General features: G+C 37.4%; 1 protein-coding gene across 1 annotated transcript in view; it reads right to left on the bottom strand.

Annotated features, from left to right (window-relative positions):
* LOC124159740 (dynein beta chain, ciliary-like) overlaps positions 1 to 16,075 on the bottom strand; it is a 255,329-nt gene that overhangs the window by 73,274 nt on the left and 165,980 nt on the right. Inside the window, exons 56-60 of the mRNA XM_046535651.1 lie at positions 15,295 to 15,354; positions 15,041 to 15,220; positions 13,297 to 13,530; positions 13,088 to 13,214; positions 11,731 to 11,864 (exon numbers count right to left, since the gene is read on the bottom strand). Of these exons, the coding sequence (XP_046391607.1) occupies positions 11,731 to 11,864; positions 13,088 to 13,214; positions 13,297 to 13,530; positions 15,041 to 15,220; positions 15,295 to 15,354 (735 nt within the window). The remainder of the gene's footprint in view (positions 1 to 11,730; positions 11,865 to 13,087; positions 13,215 to 13,296; positions 13,531 to 15,040; positions 15,221 to 15,294; positions 15,355 to 16,075) is intronic.

The following is a 16,075-nucleotide window of genomic DNA, read 5'->3' as shown; positions in this document are numbered from 1 at the left end:
ATTCCGATTCTACCGATACCGATTCCATCGATTCTGATGCCATAGGCTCCAAGAAAAATATCACTTAATTCCAGGCAACAAGAAAACCACTTTAAAAAATATTACTCTGTGAAAGAGTCAGTCAAATAAAAGCATCTTTCACATCATCACTATGTAATAAAAATATAATAGCTAAATTTCAAAACAGAATATACCTGAAAAGTGGTGTTACATGATAGGCATTACTTTAGAATATTAGCACTCATGTTTAAATTTAAAATAAAAGTATCTCCTTTAATATCTATCATTTATTGATAATATCTTATCATTATCAATAATGTCTCTCAAATTTAGTCTCCTTTTGCAGGCTTTAAATTTTTGCTCAGAAAGCAAAGCATCTTCACTCTGTCAGGATAAAGCCTGTTGCATTTTACATCACATACACCCATGTCTCGTATAGTGCAATTTCGATTAGAGCAATTTCGATATAGCGCAAATTCGTTCCTCGGGGAAACATTGCAACGCAGTGTAGCCTAATCAAAAATCTTAAACGCTCTCGTGATAAAACGTGAACTTGCGCTAAGTACACATGAAATTTCTATCATTTTACGCACATTAATATTATTGCTAGCCTCAAATCTTTATTTTTTGTTTATATATTAATCGAAATTCATTGCTGTGCAATGGCCAAAAGTATTACTCGTCATTGGGTCGAGATAGCTGGCCTACCGAAGTATTTTATCTCGTCTCCTTAACAGAATGATAATAAATAATTTAGATTGTGAATTAAGCGTGGGGCTAGTGGAAATGATTTTGAGAAGTATTTTTGCCATCATAGGTTATCGGGCGATTGACTTCCAGGTAGAGGGTCTACGCTAAAGCCTTCAAGGTCATCGGTATTCACGGGGGAGAAATGGAGTGGAGGACGAGTGGCGCATGAATAGCATCAACACATAAAAGGGTCCGCTATAAAGTCTCAAACACAATGGTTTCGTTCCCTCCCCGCAGTCGTAGGCCTTCTGCGTCTCAGGAATACAGTTCAGCAGTGGAAGGTGATATAGATAGAGCCATACAGAGTAAAAACCAAGAGAATATGGCAAAAAATAGGAATGCGTGTAGAAAAATCAAGCATTTATCAAGAAAAACTATAAACCTTGAAGAGGAATTGAAAGAGGTCAATTGCTTTGAATATGGAGAGCGTCAAAGCGATATTGCGCGCAAGTTTAAACGCACGAAGCCTTATTCTGAATAAAGACGAAGTTAAAACATCAGTGACCTCAGCCGCACCAACTTCAACCAAGCGGTCTACACATACGGAAAGTTCATAGTGAATCAGTACAAAAAGACGAGAGTGGTAATCGCTCCGAGACATTTAGTGAAAGCTCCGGTTGGTTCCAGAATTTAAATGGCAAGCAAGTGTTTTCAGTGCGGCGATATCAGGTGAATCTGCAAGTGTTGATAGCGCAGTCACCGCAACATTTTCTGATGAACTCCAAGCTGTGATTGAAAAAGGCTCCTTTCCCCCTCAACCAGTTTTTAGTGTTGACGAGACGAAATTGTTTTGGAAAAGAATGCAATCTCGTTCATTCATTTTCAGGGAAGGAAAACCTGGGTCAGGTTTCAAGGCATTTAAAGACTGTTTCACGTAGCTGCTAATGACTCGGAGGACTTCAAATTAAAATGATTTATCATTCATTAACTCCGCTAGCTATGAAATGGCATTCAAAGTAGCATTTTCCTGTCATTTCGATAAGTGAAAAAAGGGCCTAGGTGACACAATAGTTGTTTTAGACAAGTTTGAAAAATCGTCACCTGCCGGCAACGCATTGCGATCCCCTGATATAGCAGATGTTAGCCCACCCGCACGTCAAGAGGGAATTTCAAAAGCACGTAAGAATTTTTTTTAACTTGAATAAAAGTCTTTGAATGTGTGCATACTATCTTTAAAGATGTTTTAAACTATAAAAATTTATATAAATAATGTTTTCTAAGGCTTTTTATGGGAATATAGATGTTTTAGAGGAAATTCAATACCCAAGACCCATGCTACCAGGAACGCATCCCTATCTTCCCAATGTTAAAACGCTCTCGTATAGTGCAAAGACCCCTAGGAACGCATCCCTTGCGCTATACGAGACATGGGTGTATTTTTCCTGCAGAACTAAATGTCTTTCGCTGAACACAGTGGATGTCGGTACTGCAAGAAACATCTTCGCTAATACTTTCAGCCTTGGGTAGCAGATACAAGTCTTTCAGTATTTCCCAGGGAAGGAATTTGGTGGTGCATTCATCTATGATAAATAAGCTTCCACTTCAGCTTCAACAGTGTTTGCTACGGTGACTTGGTGTACTTTTCCAAATGCATCACTGTATCTTGACCATGTACCTATCACAGGCTCCCTAGTCTGCATTTTCTCCTTCGGAAGATAATATGGAAGTCTGAGTAGCACTTTTTGATCTTGAGTCGAGTTAAAAATTACTTGCGAGTAACGAGTCGAGTATGATAATTTCTGAACCAAGCAATACAGCAATGCATACTACAATATATTTTACTCCAATTTTCTATGATGAATGTCTAGCCTAATGTAAGAATGAAAATATAATGAGGATCGTTGATGGTTATTGTCAGAAGTAGGAGATGAATGAAAATTAATTTGTCTTCAATAGTTCCATAGGCACAGTTTAAATTAATTAACCCCAAGTAATATGTTGACCATTTAAGTCATACAGTAAAACTTTGATTTTACGCAGTTGGAGGGACCGAAATATGGGCACTGTGTAAAATCAAAGTGTGTAAAATCAAGCGTTGGTATTGAGGAGGAGTATAGTTTTCAGGAGAACTCTTGCTCATTATTTTTAGAACCCTTAGTCATACACTTGTATAGTTCTGATTTGAACCAGAACCGGATCCAGAAAAAGTCTCATATGTGTGCCTTTACGGTAAAAGAGCATGAAATCCTTTTCAGTCGTATCAGATATATGTTTCCTGGATTCAATTACTCATTTGGGGGCAAGAAAATGAAGCCTAATAATCTTATTTACTCACAAGCAACACCACAGATGACGTGTTACCTTGAGAAAAACAACGTTGCATTCCTGAACAATGTTTCCCATGGTTGAATAACATGGTAGAGTTGCTAGCATTTCTGGCGCTAAGATTACTTCTGTTACCCAGGAGAAATGTTGCAATGGTGATACTAAATGCTCGCAGAGAAGCTAATTTTCGAAAATATTCTCATTAAAAGCAGTTTTCAGGAAATCTGTTTAACCACCTGCGAACAAACAAAGATTGGGGATTGAAGAAATGAGATATCTGAGGATAGTCATCCAAATTAATCCCATTAACAGGGAGCAAAATTTTGCTAATACATCACAAAGGCTTTACACCCTGTGGGCCTGGGTTCAAGTCCTGGCAGTAGCAGAAACTTATCAGAGATGGCATCTTCATCTTCGACCTGAGGATGCTGGCAGCAGTGCCAGCGAAACTGTTGTCATCACCAACAAACCTAACCGGAAACCGGAAACATGGAGAAATTGTTATCAGAGATGGCCCTATCCCTACTTGAGAGTAATGTGGAGAACACTTCCAGTGCACCACTCTGTCCAGCAGATGGGACGTTAAGCCCTTTAAGGCCTATCATTACAGCCTGGCTAATGCCAATATAGGGTTCCTATCCCCCCAGCCCTGACTTCATGGCACTAATGACCCCGGCTATCAGTATCCTCCTTCCAAATAGCATACCAAGAATAATACGGAGCACATAGGACCCGGGATATTCGGAAAATCAGATTTTTCCGGTGTTTAGATCACTTTTTTAAAGTGAGCTATTTAAATAACCGCGCAACTACCGTCAAAAATTATTAATAGTCCGGAACAATCTTCCTTCTTTATAATTTTTACGTATTAAAAAACCATTTTCCCATGAAAATTTAGCATAAGTAGATAGAATCTACCGGGTATAGCTTCTCTGTCGGCATTCTTCCGCGAATTCAGCGCCGGGACGTTCGGCTCACAAGCCGTGTGACTCATCTTAACGTAATATTTTGCTTCCCCTTGTCTAATAACGACACCGGACACTTTTTGTATTTCGATTTAATGGTACTAAGCCATTCCTGAGTTTAAAGGGACTGCCTTATCACTCACGTCTTGATTTGACTTCAATGATTGCATGACGATTGACGACGCGAGTTATTCCCCGAGGGCATTAACTCCCGTTCCGTTAAAAATAAACGCTTGCCACCTAGCGGAGTTAAGCTATTAGCTATTGAAGTTCCAACCATGTTTCATTTAAACCCACTGAAAATGAGATACAAGTTGAATCAGCTCTAATAAGCGCACCGCGCAATCAACTTTCCCTCGCCTCCATTCGTCCCGCAGATGTGGGGTTAGCCCACGGAATGAGACAACATATGCTTTTACCATCGTGTTGAATCACCATCGACTTACGTCCATACTAGAAGTACGACTATCTTTTTTGGATCACCTTGGAAGCCAAGATGTTGGCACGGGAGGATTTTTAACGGCTAATTTCGCCGTCATATTTCGCTGGGGCGAAGGAAAACATAGCGTTCGCAAAATTCTAGAAAACCTTCCGTTAGGGATAGATATTCCATAGTTCATAATTCCGGATTAACGACCATCTACTGTAATTACAATATATATGTTATGAAAAGCGTCGATCAATAAGTCGAATAATAAACGAAAGGTGATAATGTTAATATCATCGGCGATCATTTGTCTTGATCACGCATACACGGCGATTGCCGTATATTTTAGGTTTTGATATCCTTCTACGGCAAATTTTAACTAAGAGCGATATTCGCGTTCGTAAAGGAGCCTGAAATATTAATGAGAGGTCGTAGGGGGAAGCAATAATTAGATTCGCGATGTTTTTAGTTTCACGATCAACAGCGCGATGTCATTTCAACCGTTCTTGTATTCATTTTTGTAACTCATTTAGACGAATAAATAACCTAACTTCATATTGCTCCAGTCGGGATTTTCAAAACGTGTCGAAAGACAACTGCGTAAAATCAAGATTAGCGGCCTCTTTGGGGCTGGGGTTATGCTGCGCAAAATCGAAAAAACTGCGTAAAATCAAGAAAAGATGTAAAATCGAAGTTTCACCATTGGAATTCCCTATGCTTTCCGGCCGGACTTGAGTGTCGCTGCGTAAAAACGAGACTTGATGTAAAATCAAAGTGCGTAAAATCGAAGTTTTACTGTATATGTATCCAAACTACAAGAGAGAGACCTGAGTATAGTAATTTTCACAGCTATAATAAATATTACATACTAAGTATATGAGTCATGTAATATTTGGTCCTTTCAAATTCTCAAGCAGAAAATCCAATTATTCTACATGCTCGGCCAGCAAGTTTTGACATCTCCATGTTACAGTATTACTGACTGCAGAAAATTGGGTTTCCCTACACACTTGTGTGACTGGGCAAGTACTTTCCTAACAAAATTACAAGATTTTGGAGACTTTGGAATTTTTATTAAAAATTATATCAACGATTTATTTGGACCTTGAATCTTCATGGAATTCAAGTGGACGAAGCGAATGAACTATAGAACTAAACTTATGTTTTGTAGAGCCAAAAAAATTCTATACTTCTGACGTCATTTAATCAGCGTTAAAATCTCTTGATTTTTTTTAAGTTCAAGAAAGAAACTAAACGCTACAAATGAATATTACATCGGACGGACGCAGTAATAAAAAAGGCTAAAAGATGCCTTGTGATATGAAAACTCCCCCTTCCGCGCGACTCACCTCGGCGAATGTGGAAAGGGAAAAAGGGTATCAGATGTTGCCTTGCATGGAAACAGTTCATTTTTCTCTCTCTTAAGCATGTTGACTTAATTTCTTCACTTTACTTCAATACCCGAGCCATATTTCTCATGCGTGGGATGGTTATGAAAAATATCCAATCCTTAATATTTTCTTTCGAGTAATGCGCTAAATGGCCTAGTCGATCTATACATAATCCTTTTTAACATCCTCAGTTTAATGCTTTAAGTCAATTAAGACGATTATCCATGCTTTACATGACGATTTTCAAGACTAATGTTTTAAAAAACTTTGAAAAATCGGCCTCAGTTACCGAGCCTCAGAGGTCCGCGGCGTATAGGTCAGCCTTGACGCGCGATTGAAAAATCGCTCTTATTTCCTCCGTCGCGAACTTTTTTCCAAGATTTGTACTTAGTAATCTTTAGAAATCTCTACTTTATATTGTGGGTCCAAATTCTCTGAGTTATATTTTTTGTAAATGAAAGATAATGTCTACTTTATGTCAAATTTCACGTGAAAAACGGGTCGGCCATTTTGCGTTGTAAAACCAGACAGATGAGAGCCAAAATCTTCAAAAGTCATTGAAAATATAGGAAAAGCACCCGGTCAAAGGAATATAGCGTTTTTTATTCCATAAATCTCATACCAACGCAAAACCACCTGGATAAATTCAAAGATTTTTTGAGGAAAAACGATATCTCGCGTGGCATTGAAAAATTGATCATGTTTGGGCCACTCTATCTCACTAAAGGGTCGTATTTATGTAAAACAGCATATAAATCTATATCCGGTAATAATTTATGAGTATTTACGCTATCCCCAAAAAGGTCATTTTGGACTTCATTCCAGCTTTTACCGATTTCGGACCAGTGCGCTCCGGGTAGGAAGACGATCGGCCGCCGCGGCTGCCGTAAAGGTATTCGGCGCCCATGTCGACAACTATAGTGTATTCGGCAAGCTGAAACTACCAGGCCAAGGCGTTAGAAAGACTTATCGGCTTTAAAAACTGCATTATTACATGAGTTTCATGATAGCGCTTCCTGTCGGCAGATCGCTGGACCTCGAAAGCTCTGTAACCTTAACTACTCGACTCGACATTCATAACGCTACTCGAAACGCTCGAGTCGAGTACCAACTACTCGACTCGACTTGAATTTTCGAGTACTCGCACATCCCTAGAAGATATGTGTTTTGTTATCACGACTACGTGGCACAAAAATTCAAATGACTATTGGAAACGCGGGCGTATATTTTGTGGTTTGAAGTACTACTGGAATCGGAATCGATTTTTCACCTTGGCAAGTACTCGTTTTCGATTCCGGTTCTTGGTTGAGAATCGAGAAATCGAAGAATCGTGGAATCGAACCGACCCATCACTAATTTAAACCCTTATTGTTGAAGTTATAACAAAAAATCTTGAACACTGCATTCTTTTCCATTTCTTGCCGTAATGCTCTTTATTTCAGTTCCCATTGTTTGTTATTTTTGAGTGAAAGTTTTAATTTCGTGTGTAATTGTTGTTTGAAATATTTTTCTGATATGCAGAGCTCGACAAACTCCGCTTTTTAATGTTAATATTGTTTATAATATTATGTATCTAAATACTAAAAATAATTTCCTGGATATAAACAGTTACTTATACCACTTATTTTATAAGAGCGCGACCCGGGTTTCAATGAGTAATCATCATCATCAGGCGCTAATTATAATTTGTTTATCTTGTTGTTAATCTTGTTGTTACCTAGTTACTTGATGAATTTTAAAACCGACGCCAGAATAGGTGAAAAGGATGGGTAGAGATATTCATTTATAAGGGTACTATCTTGATTTTCAATAATTTTTAAAATTTCTAACTGTTCCCTAGAATCCAGTTCTCGGCGGTCATTGCAAAAATTTAAAATATTCATTTTAAAATCGCTTCTGTGGCAGTTGCATATTAAGTGCTTAGCAAAATTACTCTTTTCATCTTTATTATGTTTGTAAGCACTTAAATGTTCTTTTTTCCTAATTTCAAAACTTCTTCCTGTCTGTCCCACGTATACACCATTGCAATCGCTGCATTTCAAAGAATATACTCCACATCTATCCAATCGGTCTATATGGTCCTTGCATTTAACGATCAGTCTCCTTAAGGTGGAATAAGGTTTAAAAGCCAAGCGGAATTTGTCCTTGGGTAAATGATGAGCCATTTTCAGAGAAAGTGCATCGAGGTACGTCACTGTGCACCACTGCTTCTTTTTATCCTCGTCCGCCGAAAACATTTGGTCGATAGCCAATCTTCTCTGTTTTTTTAAAATCAGTTTATCTATTAAATTTTGAGAATAACCGTTGGCAGAAGCAATTTGTTTAATGGTGATGATTTCTTTCTTAAAGTCTTCTTTGGAAAGTGGTATGCTTAACAGGCGATGAATCATGGAATGAAAAGCCATAAGTTTGTCATCCCAGCAAGTTCATGACACCATTACTCACACAAACTTATGGCTTTTCATTCCATGATTCATCGCCTGTTAAGCATACCACTTTCCAAAGAAGACTTTAAGAAAGAAATCATCACCATTAAACAAATTGCTTCTGCCAACGGTTATTCTCAAAATTTAATAGATAAACTGATTTTAAAAAAACAGAGAAGATTGGCTATCGACCAAATGTTTTCGGCGGACGAGGATAAAAAGAAGCAGTGGTGCACAGTGACGTACCTCGATGCACTTTCTCTGAAAATGGCTCATCATTTACCCAAGGACAAATTCCGCTTGGCTTTTAAACCTTATTCCACCTTAAGGAGACTGATCGTTAAATGCAAGGACCATATAGACCGATTGGATAGATGTGGAGTATATTCTTTGAAATGCAGCGATTGCAATGGTGTATACGTGGGACAGACAGGAAGAAGTTTTGAAATTAGGAAAAAAGAACATTTAAGTGCTTACAAACATAATAAAGATGAAAAGAGTAATTTTGCTAAGCACTTAATATGCAACTGCCACAGAAGCGATTTTAAAATGAATATTTTAAATTTTTGCAATGACCGCCGAGAACTGGATTCTAGGGAACAGTTAGAAATTTTAAAAATTATTGAAAATCAAGATAGTACCCTTATAAATGAATATCTCTACCCATCCTTTTCACCTATTCTGGCGTCGGTTTTAAAATTCATCAAGTAACTAGGTAACAACAAGATTAACAACAAGATAAACAAATTATAATTAGCGCCTGATGATGATGATTACTCATTGAAACCCGGGTCGCGCTCTTATAAAATAAGTGGTATAAGTAACTGTTTATATCCAGGAAATAATGGAATACCACATAGTTAACCAAGAGTTAGTGAATTTTGTTACTAAAAATAATGACCGAATAAAATTCGTTTATGCTCATATGACATAATTTTGCTTCACTGCGTCCACTCATATGTTATATCTTTGCAGTGTATATAGAAGGATAAGTTATTAAACGTTAATAATGGAACAGCTGTAGGTTAAGTGAGAAATGAAGAGTGTTACTTTCGTGATTTTTACAAGATTCTGGCGATCAAGACAATCTTACGACTATTCTGGGAGCTTAAGTCCTGCAATTAAAAAAAATCAAGTCTTATGGGTTTTGAAATATAAATAATATGGGATTATAGGCGACGTGTCAAAGAACCCAACGCTTCTTTGGAGTTGGAGCTAGAAGAGTCACTACTCTTTTCCTACCACGGAGCCCTATTCCCCCACTGGGGATGTGTAGCCCAAGGGAAAGGTTTCCTTAGATATGGACGGGTAAATGTTTTGCATGGGAGTGCATCAGATTAGGTTTTACTCCTGGATTGGTGGAAAATCCAAAAAAAATAACTTCTTAGAAGTATGGGTTATCAGGGTAGGGGAGAAGGAGCAGCTGCCTTTTTTTCTTTCGTCCAGCTCTGCGTGAGAAACTGATGAAAGAATGCTCTGGGGTGACAAAAATACCCTCACTTTGGAAGGACTTCCCTTACATTTTCTTTCCGTTTCCTTTCTTAGCGTTTCACTGACCCAAACATTGAGACTGTCCATACCTTCCCACTACGCTCCCTTATTCGTCATTCACCACCTTCTTCCCCCCTCCCACAAAACTTGATTGAACTTCTGTCCACCCTAATGACCCACCGGAGCTGGACCTTCTTGGAATGAAGGGAGGGCCACCGCGGGGCATTTTGACAAGGCTTTTGTTCCCTGTCCCTCATGCAGCATTGTAAGGATGAAGAAAAAGCAGGCTTTTGAACCTAATTGCCTCCTTGCACTCCCAACCTTTTTTGCGATAAGGATTTTCTACTCCTACCTGTCCTAACGATCTGGGCATTCCCCGATCCTCGGCAGTCGACACACTACCACCCCTTCACCTCAAAACAACCTCCTGGCATTCCTTCTCCTTTCTTCTCCTCACTCACCCCTTTACGTTAGTAACACCCCCAATGCATAAAACATCTGTGCATTTCAGTACACAAAGAAACAAGAAATATGTTCACAAATTTTCACCTCACGGTAAATTGTCTTTTCACCAATTCATAATGAAACGATTTTTACCATGTAAAGTCTAAACTCATCGTCAGGAAAGCGAAATTATTTTCTATCACACAATTAGTTGGGTAGTATCTTGATATAACCCCAATGGTAAACTGTCACGTCATCAGTAAATATATAAACGCCAGCAATTTTGTACAGGCTATCATAGCCGCAAAGGGATTTTTTTCGAATGAAAGGTACAAGACACTGTGCGACTTTACGATAGTCGGTGAAACTTCTGAATCATCTGGCCAGTTACAGTTACTCATTCAGCGATAAATATTCACACAACGGTGAGGAATCATTATTCTACGAATTCAGATAATGCATTGTGTTAAATTTTTCTTAGAATTGCTGCTTGGAGTAATTCTAAACAGAGTCACCCTAGGATTTACCCAAAGGTGACTATCACCACGTGGCCGCGGAGCGGAGAAGGTGCCCAAGCAAAACTAAGTCGGAAGCCACGGAAAAAACAAGGAAAACTTGGCTAGCCATGAGTTTCTATGAATAATTCTTGCGAAAAGATGAAGTTTTGTCAATGAACATTATAACGAAGCAAACATAATGATTCTTAGCTAAAAGAGAAAGCACATTTGGTATTGTAATATTTTCCTTTTGTTAAACAATTTCATTTTGTTTATAATGTTTAGAAATATGTATAAATAATATGATTATAAATATATTATAGCATTTCATACGAAACATAAATGCTTTGACATTAACATTGAGAGTACTGTCCCCGACGTAGCGACGAGGAAATACTGAGCGCCGCAGCGGCGCCAAAAATCCAACGACGTAACTTTTTCCATTAGAGGCCAATAAAATGTAACCTATCAACACTATGCTAACAAAATTTTATGAGTAGACGAAGAAAGCAGAAAAAATAGACTACTGAAAATTTCACAATGATTCATTGGAATGGAAAATTTTTACACCACTTTTAAAACCACGAGCGCCGCTAAGGCGCAGCAAATCCATATGAGGGTTAAAGGAAAGTCCTATCCTCTTGCAGAGAGTATAACAACAAGAGCTATCAAAATGGGCAAGAATAGGAACATTTGTGAAAAATAAGAGTAAATCAAAGGAGGAAAATATAAAAAAATAGTATTCAGAAAACAAAAAATTTTGATTTCGTCGCGAGTATATAGTCTATGTCGCTGACTAATGGCCCAATAAAGTGGCATGCTGTCCCAATTAAGCGGAGAATACTCTGGGATATTCCTCTATTGGGTACTGTTCTTCAAGATCTGCCCCATTAAAGCGGCTGCCCCAAGTAACCGGTGGACCCATTAAACGGAATCTACTGTACTTCGTTTTGTACTTCCTGTGCTTTTATAGGTAAACAAGGTTGCTGGACCATGTGACTTGAGAATCTCTCTGTTAATGGCATTTTGTGGAAAATTTCTTGACACTTCTAACATAAAAATTAAAAATTATACCTTGTTAAGGGTATTTAAAGCCTCTTGAGCAGCTATCAAAGCAGGCTCAGCTTTCTCCAAATCTACTTCACATTCCTTAAAACGTTTTGCAACTTCTTCCGATATGGTAGCAACTCTTTCTTCTTCTTCATTGGCTGCATTAATAAAGAAAACATTTTCAAAACTCGCAGCCAAAAATCTTCTGCTAAATTATGATCAATTTTGTCAACAAATAGTGAAAATAACTGTAAAATTCTATCACGGTAGGATACAAGTTAAAATCATTTAACTTCTATGGTGTATGAATTGATACTGCCGAAAAAAAACAACAAAGGGAATAATTCTGAGAAAATAACAAACAGTAAGAAAAAATGAATCAACGAATTCATATACATATGTAAATACAGAGGAACCCCGATCTATCACTCCGCATGAACCCTATCGTGCCAGACCTTCGTTGAGGGAAAGTCTTCCTAATCACCAATCTCTTAAAATTTTCTTTACTCCCCTGTACGAAGCTTCCTTGCGTCAACGGAAGGCAGTGGTTCCCTCCCTAACTATTTTTGTACCTAACTCAGTGTGGCGCCGATCCCTTTCCTCGGCCTCTGTCCCCGACCCTCAAACGATTAAAAGCCCCTTCACAGCGCGAGACGGCGGTCAACTGACTGAAATATTAATGTTTAATATATACAAATATTTGCTGTTCGCATTGATTTTTTTACATTTGAAATGATTTTGTGCTTTTTTCTGAGCGTGCAGAAATTTTAAACAACAACAACTTTAAAGTTCTAACATTCATATTGACGGATTTAGTATATTTCTAATCTAAATCGACTGATGTGTGGTTTAAATTTTCTCATCAAAATTTTATAAGTATATATTTAATGATAATATTCAGGTAGCATTTTTACCCTCTGATTTCTGGCTTTTTCCATCAACCACAGCACCGTTGTCTTTGTTCTTTTTCTATTATGTGTTCCTATCCCTTTCTTTCCTTACCTCTGAATTTATTTGAATGTTTACGCTTAAGGCGTCGTGTGAATGAATGAAGTAGTGTATTTAATGATAATAATATAATGACATCATCGATTGTTGTTCTATAACTCTGTTGATATTAACGTTAGAATTTCGTTTGAAATTTCCATGTGGTCAGCTAAAAAAGATGAATTCTTTTCTAGCATTGGATTTAAAAAGTAAGCAACAAATATTTTTTTGGAATAAACACTGCAAATAACAGTAATTGACCTCATGGAAAGGATAGGGAAGGGTCGACCTGAGTGGCTGGAGAAGGGAAAGGGCTTGCGCTAACATGGTTATGGTTATGGGCAACAAAAAAATGAAATATATATAAACTTCAAAATAAAATCTTTGATATTACCAAAAGCCTTTTCTGCTGAAACCTTTTCTGATTCTGTCTTAACTACTTTAATTAGTTCATCTGCTGCTTCATTCTTTTTGTTAACTTCTTTTTCTTGGACAGCCAGTGTTTCTTTCAGGTCATCAACCTACAAAATGCCATTAAAAATATATTTTACTGAGTAAAAAGTAAAATACTGAACATACAATGAATGACAAAAATATTAGTACCTGAGATGCTGTAACAAATAGCTTTTCCAATCCAGTTTGTAATCTATCAATTCGACCAAGATTGGCTTTTGTTTCCATGGTTATCATATATGAATATAAATTGATCATTTCAAGGAAAGACTTTGGTGTCGTATAATTATAACGACGTTCATTAGCCAAGTAAGACTTGGACATTTCATTCACAGAGGTGTGTACAAAAGCCATAAATTTAGAAATAGAAGGGATGAGTACAGGCTGAAAAACACAAAGCAAGAATCATTCATCAGAATATGTAGCCAAATAAATATTCACAACTGAAAAATAAAAACTAAAAAAGATTTTATTTCCCATGGAAGTATTCTTTATTAATGGAAAATTCAAACTACAATATTGCCCTCTTGTTGTAAGGATCTACCATTTTTATCTCAAATCCTGAAGTGCTTCTAACTACCTGTCTCAAATGCAAATGCATTTTAACAAAAAACTTGGTGCCATCTCAAAGTGAAATTATCTGTTATCTAGATGAGCATACCATTAATCATTTATAGCTAGAAAAATAATGATGAGAGCAATTACTTATAAGGAGTTAAGTGTTGGCACAAAACCTTAAGAACTGTAAAAAGTGGCAGAGGGGAAAAGATCACAAAGAAAGAAATTTTGATTCTAACACCCTAGGTGATTGCACTGATCATCGGAATCACCCAAGTAAAGTGAAAGCATCACATCTTAAGTTGATGATAAGGGGTATGTTCAAACATTCTACCTGGGTACTTTTTATAGCTTCTACAAACAGGGGTGAAAGGAACTTCATCTACTTCCTCAGTTACCCAATATGTATTCACAAATGATAGCCGTGAACATAGGATGACCAGGCATCCTCCTCATTTCAGGATGGAATCACTCCTGATGATGACGATGACTCCTGACTGAGATGCTTTACGATCTGTCCTGCATTTTAAATTTCCAAATTACAGAATTCATATGCATCTGCGCAATTCCCCATTAATTCAGCATGCTGAACCTTTTTTGTAAACTAATCACATTTTTTAATCATACTACGTCTAAAATATTGAATGATACGAGTAATTTGGAGCATTTGGCCAGACCCGAACAAATGCTGCCTAGCACTAGCACGAATAGTAAAAGTTGAATAATATCAAAGCATTTAGATGAATGACTAAGATGTAATGTGATGCCTTAAACATGACAATAGGCTTTGAAATCCCTTTATGACTTGACACCAAGAGATTCAGTGTCATACTGTCATCAATGTTGCCATAGCGTGAAGGTCAATCTTCGGATGTCTTCCATGAGAAGTAATGATATGCTAGATAGCTCAGGATTTTCACTCCCTTTCGCTCCCATGATTTTCACAGTTCTTGACGGAATATGATTGAAAAAATTTATAAGATGTGAGATGAGCGATAGTTAAAGGTCTGTCAATTTCGCGAGACCCGATATCACAAAATAATGCTAAATAAGTAAATAAAAACGAAATTTTGCATTTTATGCGATTTTAGGTGGATCATGGATGGCGGTGGTTGACATGTGTAAGGTGACAAGATCTGTCAGATTTTTACCTATTAATGTATTTCTTTGCTTTGGATGATGAGTATCACATTAGCATCAGTCAAAATGAGATAGAGATGGGCAGTTGATATGGTGAACACCATCAACAGTCCCTCTAAACAGATAACATGGGTGAAACATCAACATGAGAACTTATCCAATACATAACCTAGGGTAAAAGTTATTTTTTACTCACACTGAGTACTTCAACTTCCTGTAAAAATCTTGCTGAAACAGATTCTAAAGCTTCTTGAGGCCATTCATGGAACCAGTCAATTACAGTACCATTCACAATGGCTGGAAATTTACGTGCTCGAATGCGAAGAGTTGAGCCAACAGGAGAGAAACAAAGTACTATCTTCATTTGTCGACGTACCTATAAAAGATCAATGATTTTCCAGTATCTATTTGAAATTGTAAAAAATATTATCTAGATTTACAATTACTTACCCGATCAATAAAAAACTTCCAGCAATTTTCCCTAGTGTCAGCTAAACCAAAGGCTTTCACCTGTAACAAATAAAGAACAAAATTAAAAAAAGCCATTCAAATCCAATGGGTAGAGTCTGCACCCATAATGATTTATCGTGGATCTTAAGCTTAAGAAACTGATGTTCCACCATCAATTGGCATCATAACAACTGAGGATGGGTTTCCTTCAAATATGCATTCCGAAACATTAGCCCCAATTTCAAGCCATGTTCATAACTTTTCAATTAAATTACAGTGGAACCGCGTTAAAGTGAGTATGGACTATTACGAGAGATTGCCCAAGCACCGTCAGTTGAGCCAATGATTAGCATATAAAAAAATGTAGGTATGAGGCCCTTTTGATGTTGACATTCGCCATAGCAAGAGTTTCCATCACCAGAAAACCTTAACTGAGAGTACCTCATCTCTGTAATTGCTGCCAATCTGTTAGAAATGAAGTTAACATGGAGTGCTTAGTCTCAAATTTATGTGGTAAACTGTCATTCAATAAGTAAGCAGTTCATTTTGGTGAAAATATTGCAGCATTAACATTTGCGAATGCTCGATCTTTTTTTGTTCCTCGGCGGCAGAAAGCAGTCAACAGCACACCCGCATGTCTGTGAGTTGCATGAACACAGAGCATTTGAAGGTAGACACCATGGCCAAAAAAACACAAAACATGTCAAAGGTAGAAAATGAAATAGTAGAGCAATAGAAGAGTGGTGTAGTTAATTTATCTACCTATTTGCTCTTCACAATT

Source organism: Ischnura elegans, chromosome 5 (assembly GCF_921293095.1).
Source record: "Ischnura elegans chromosome 5, ioIscEleg1.1, whole genome shotgun sequence".
Classification (NCBI taxonomy): domain Eukaryota; kingdom Metazoa; phylum Arthropoda; class Insecta; order Odonata; family Coenagrionidae; genus Ischnura; species Ischnura elegans.
The sequence above is the reverse complement of the archived record's forward strand: the minus strand, read 5'-3'. Positions and strand labels throughout refer to the sequence as shown.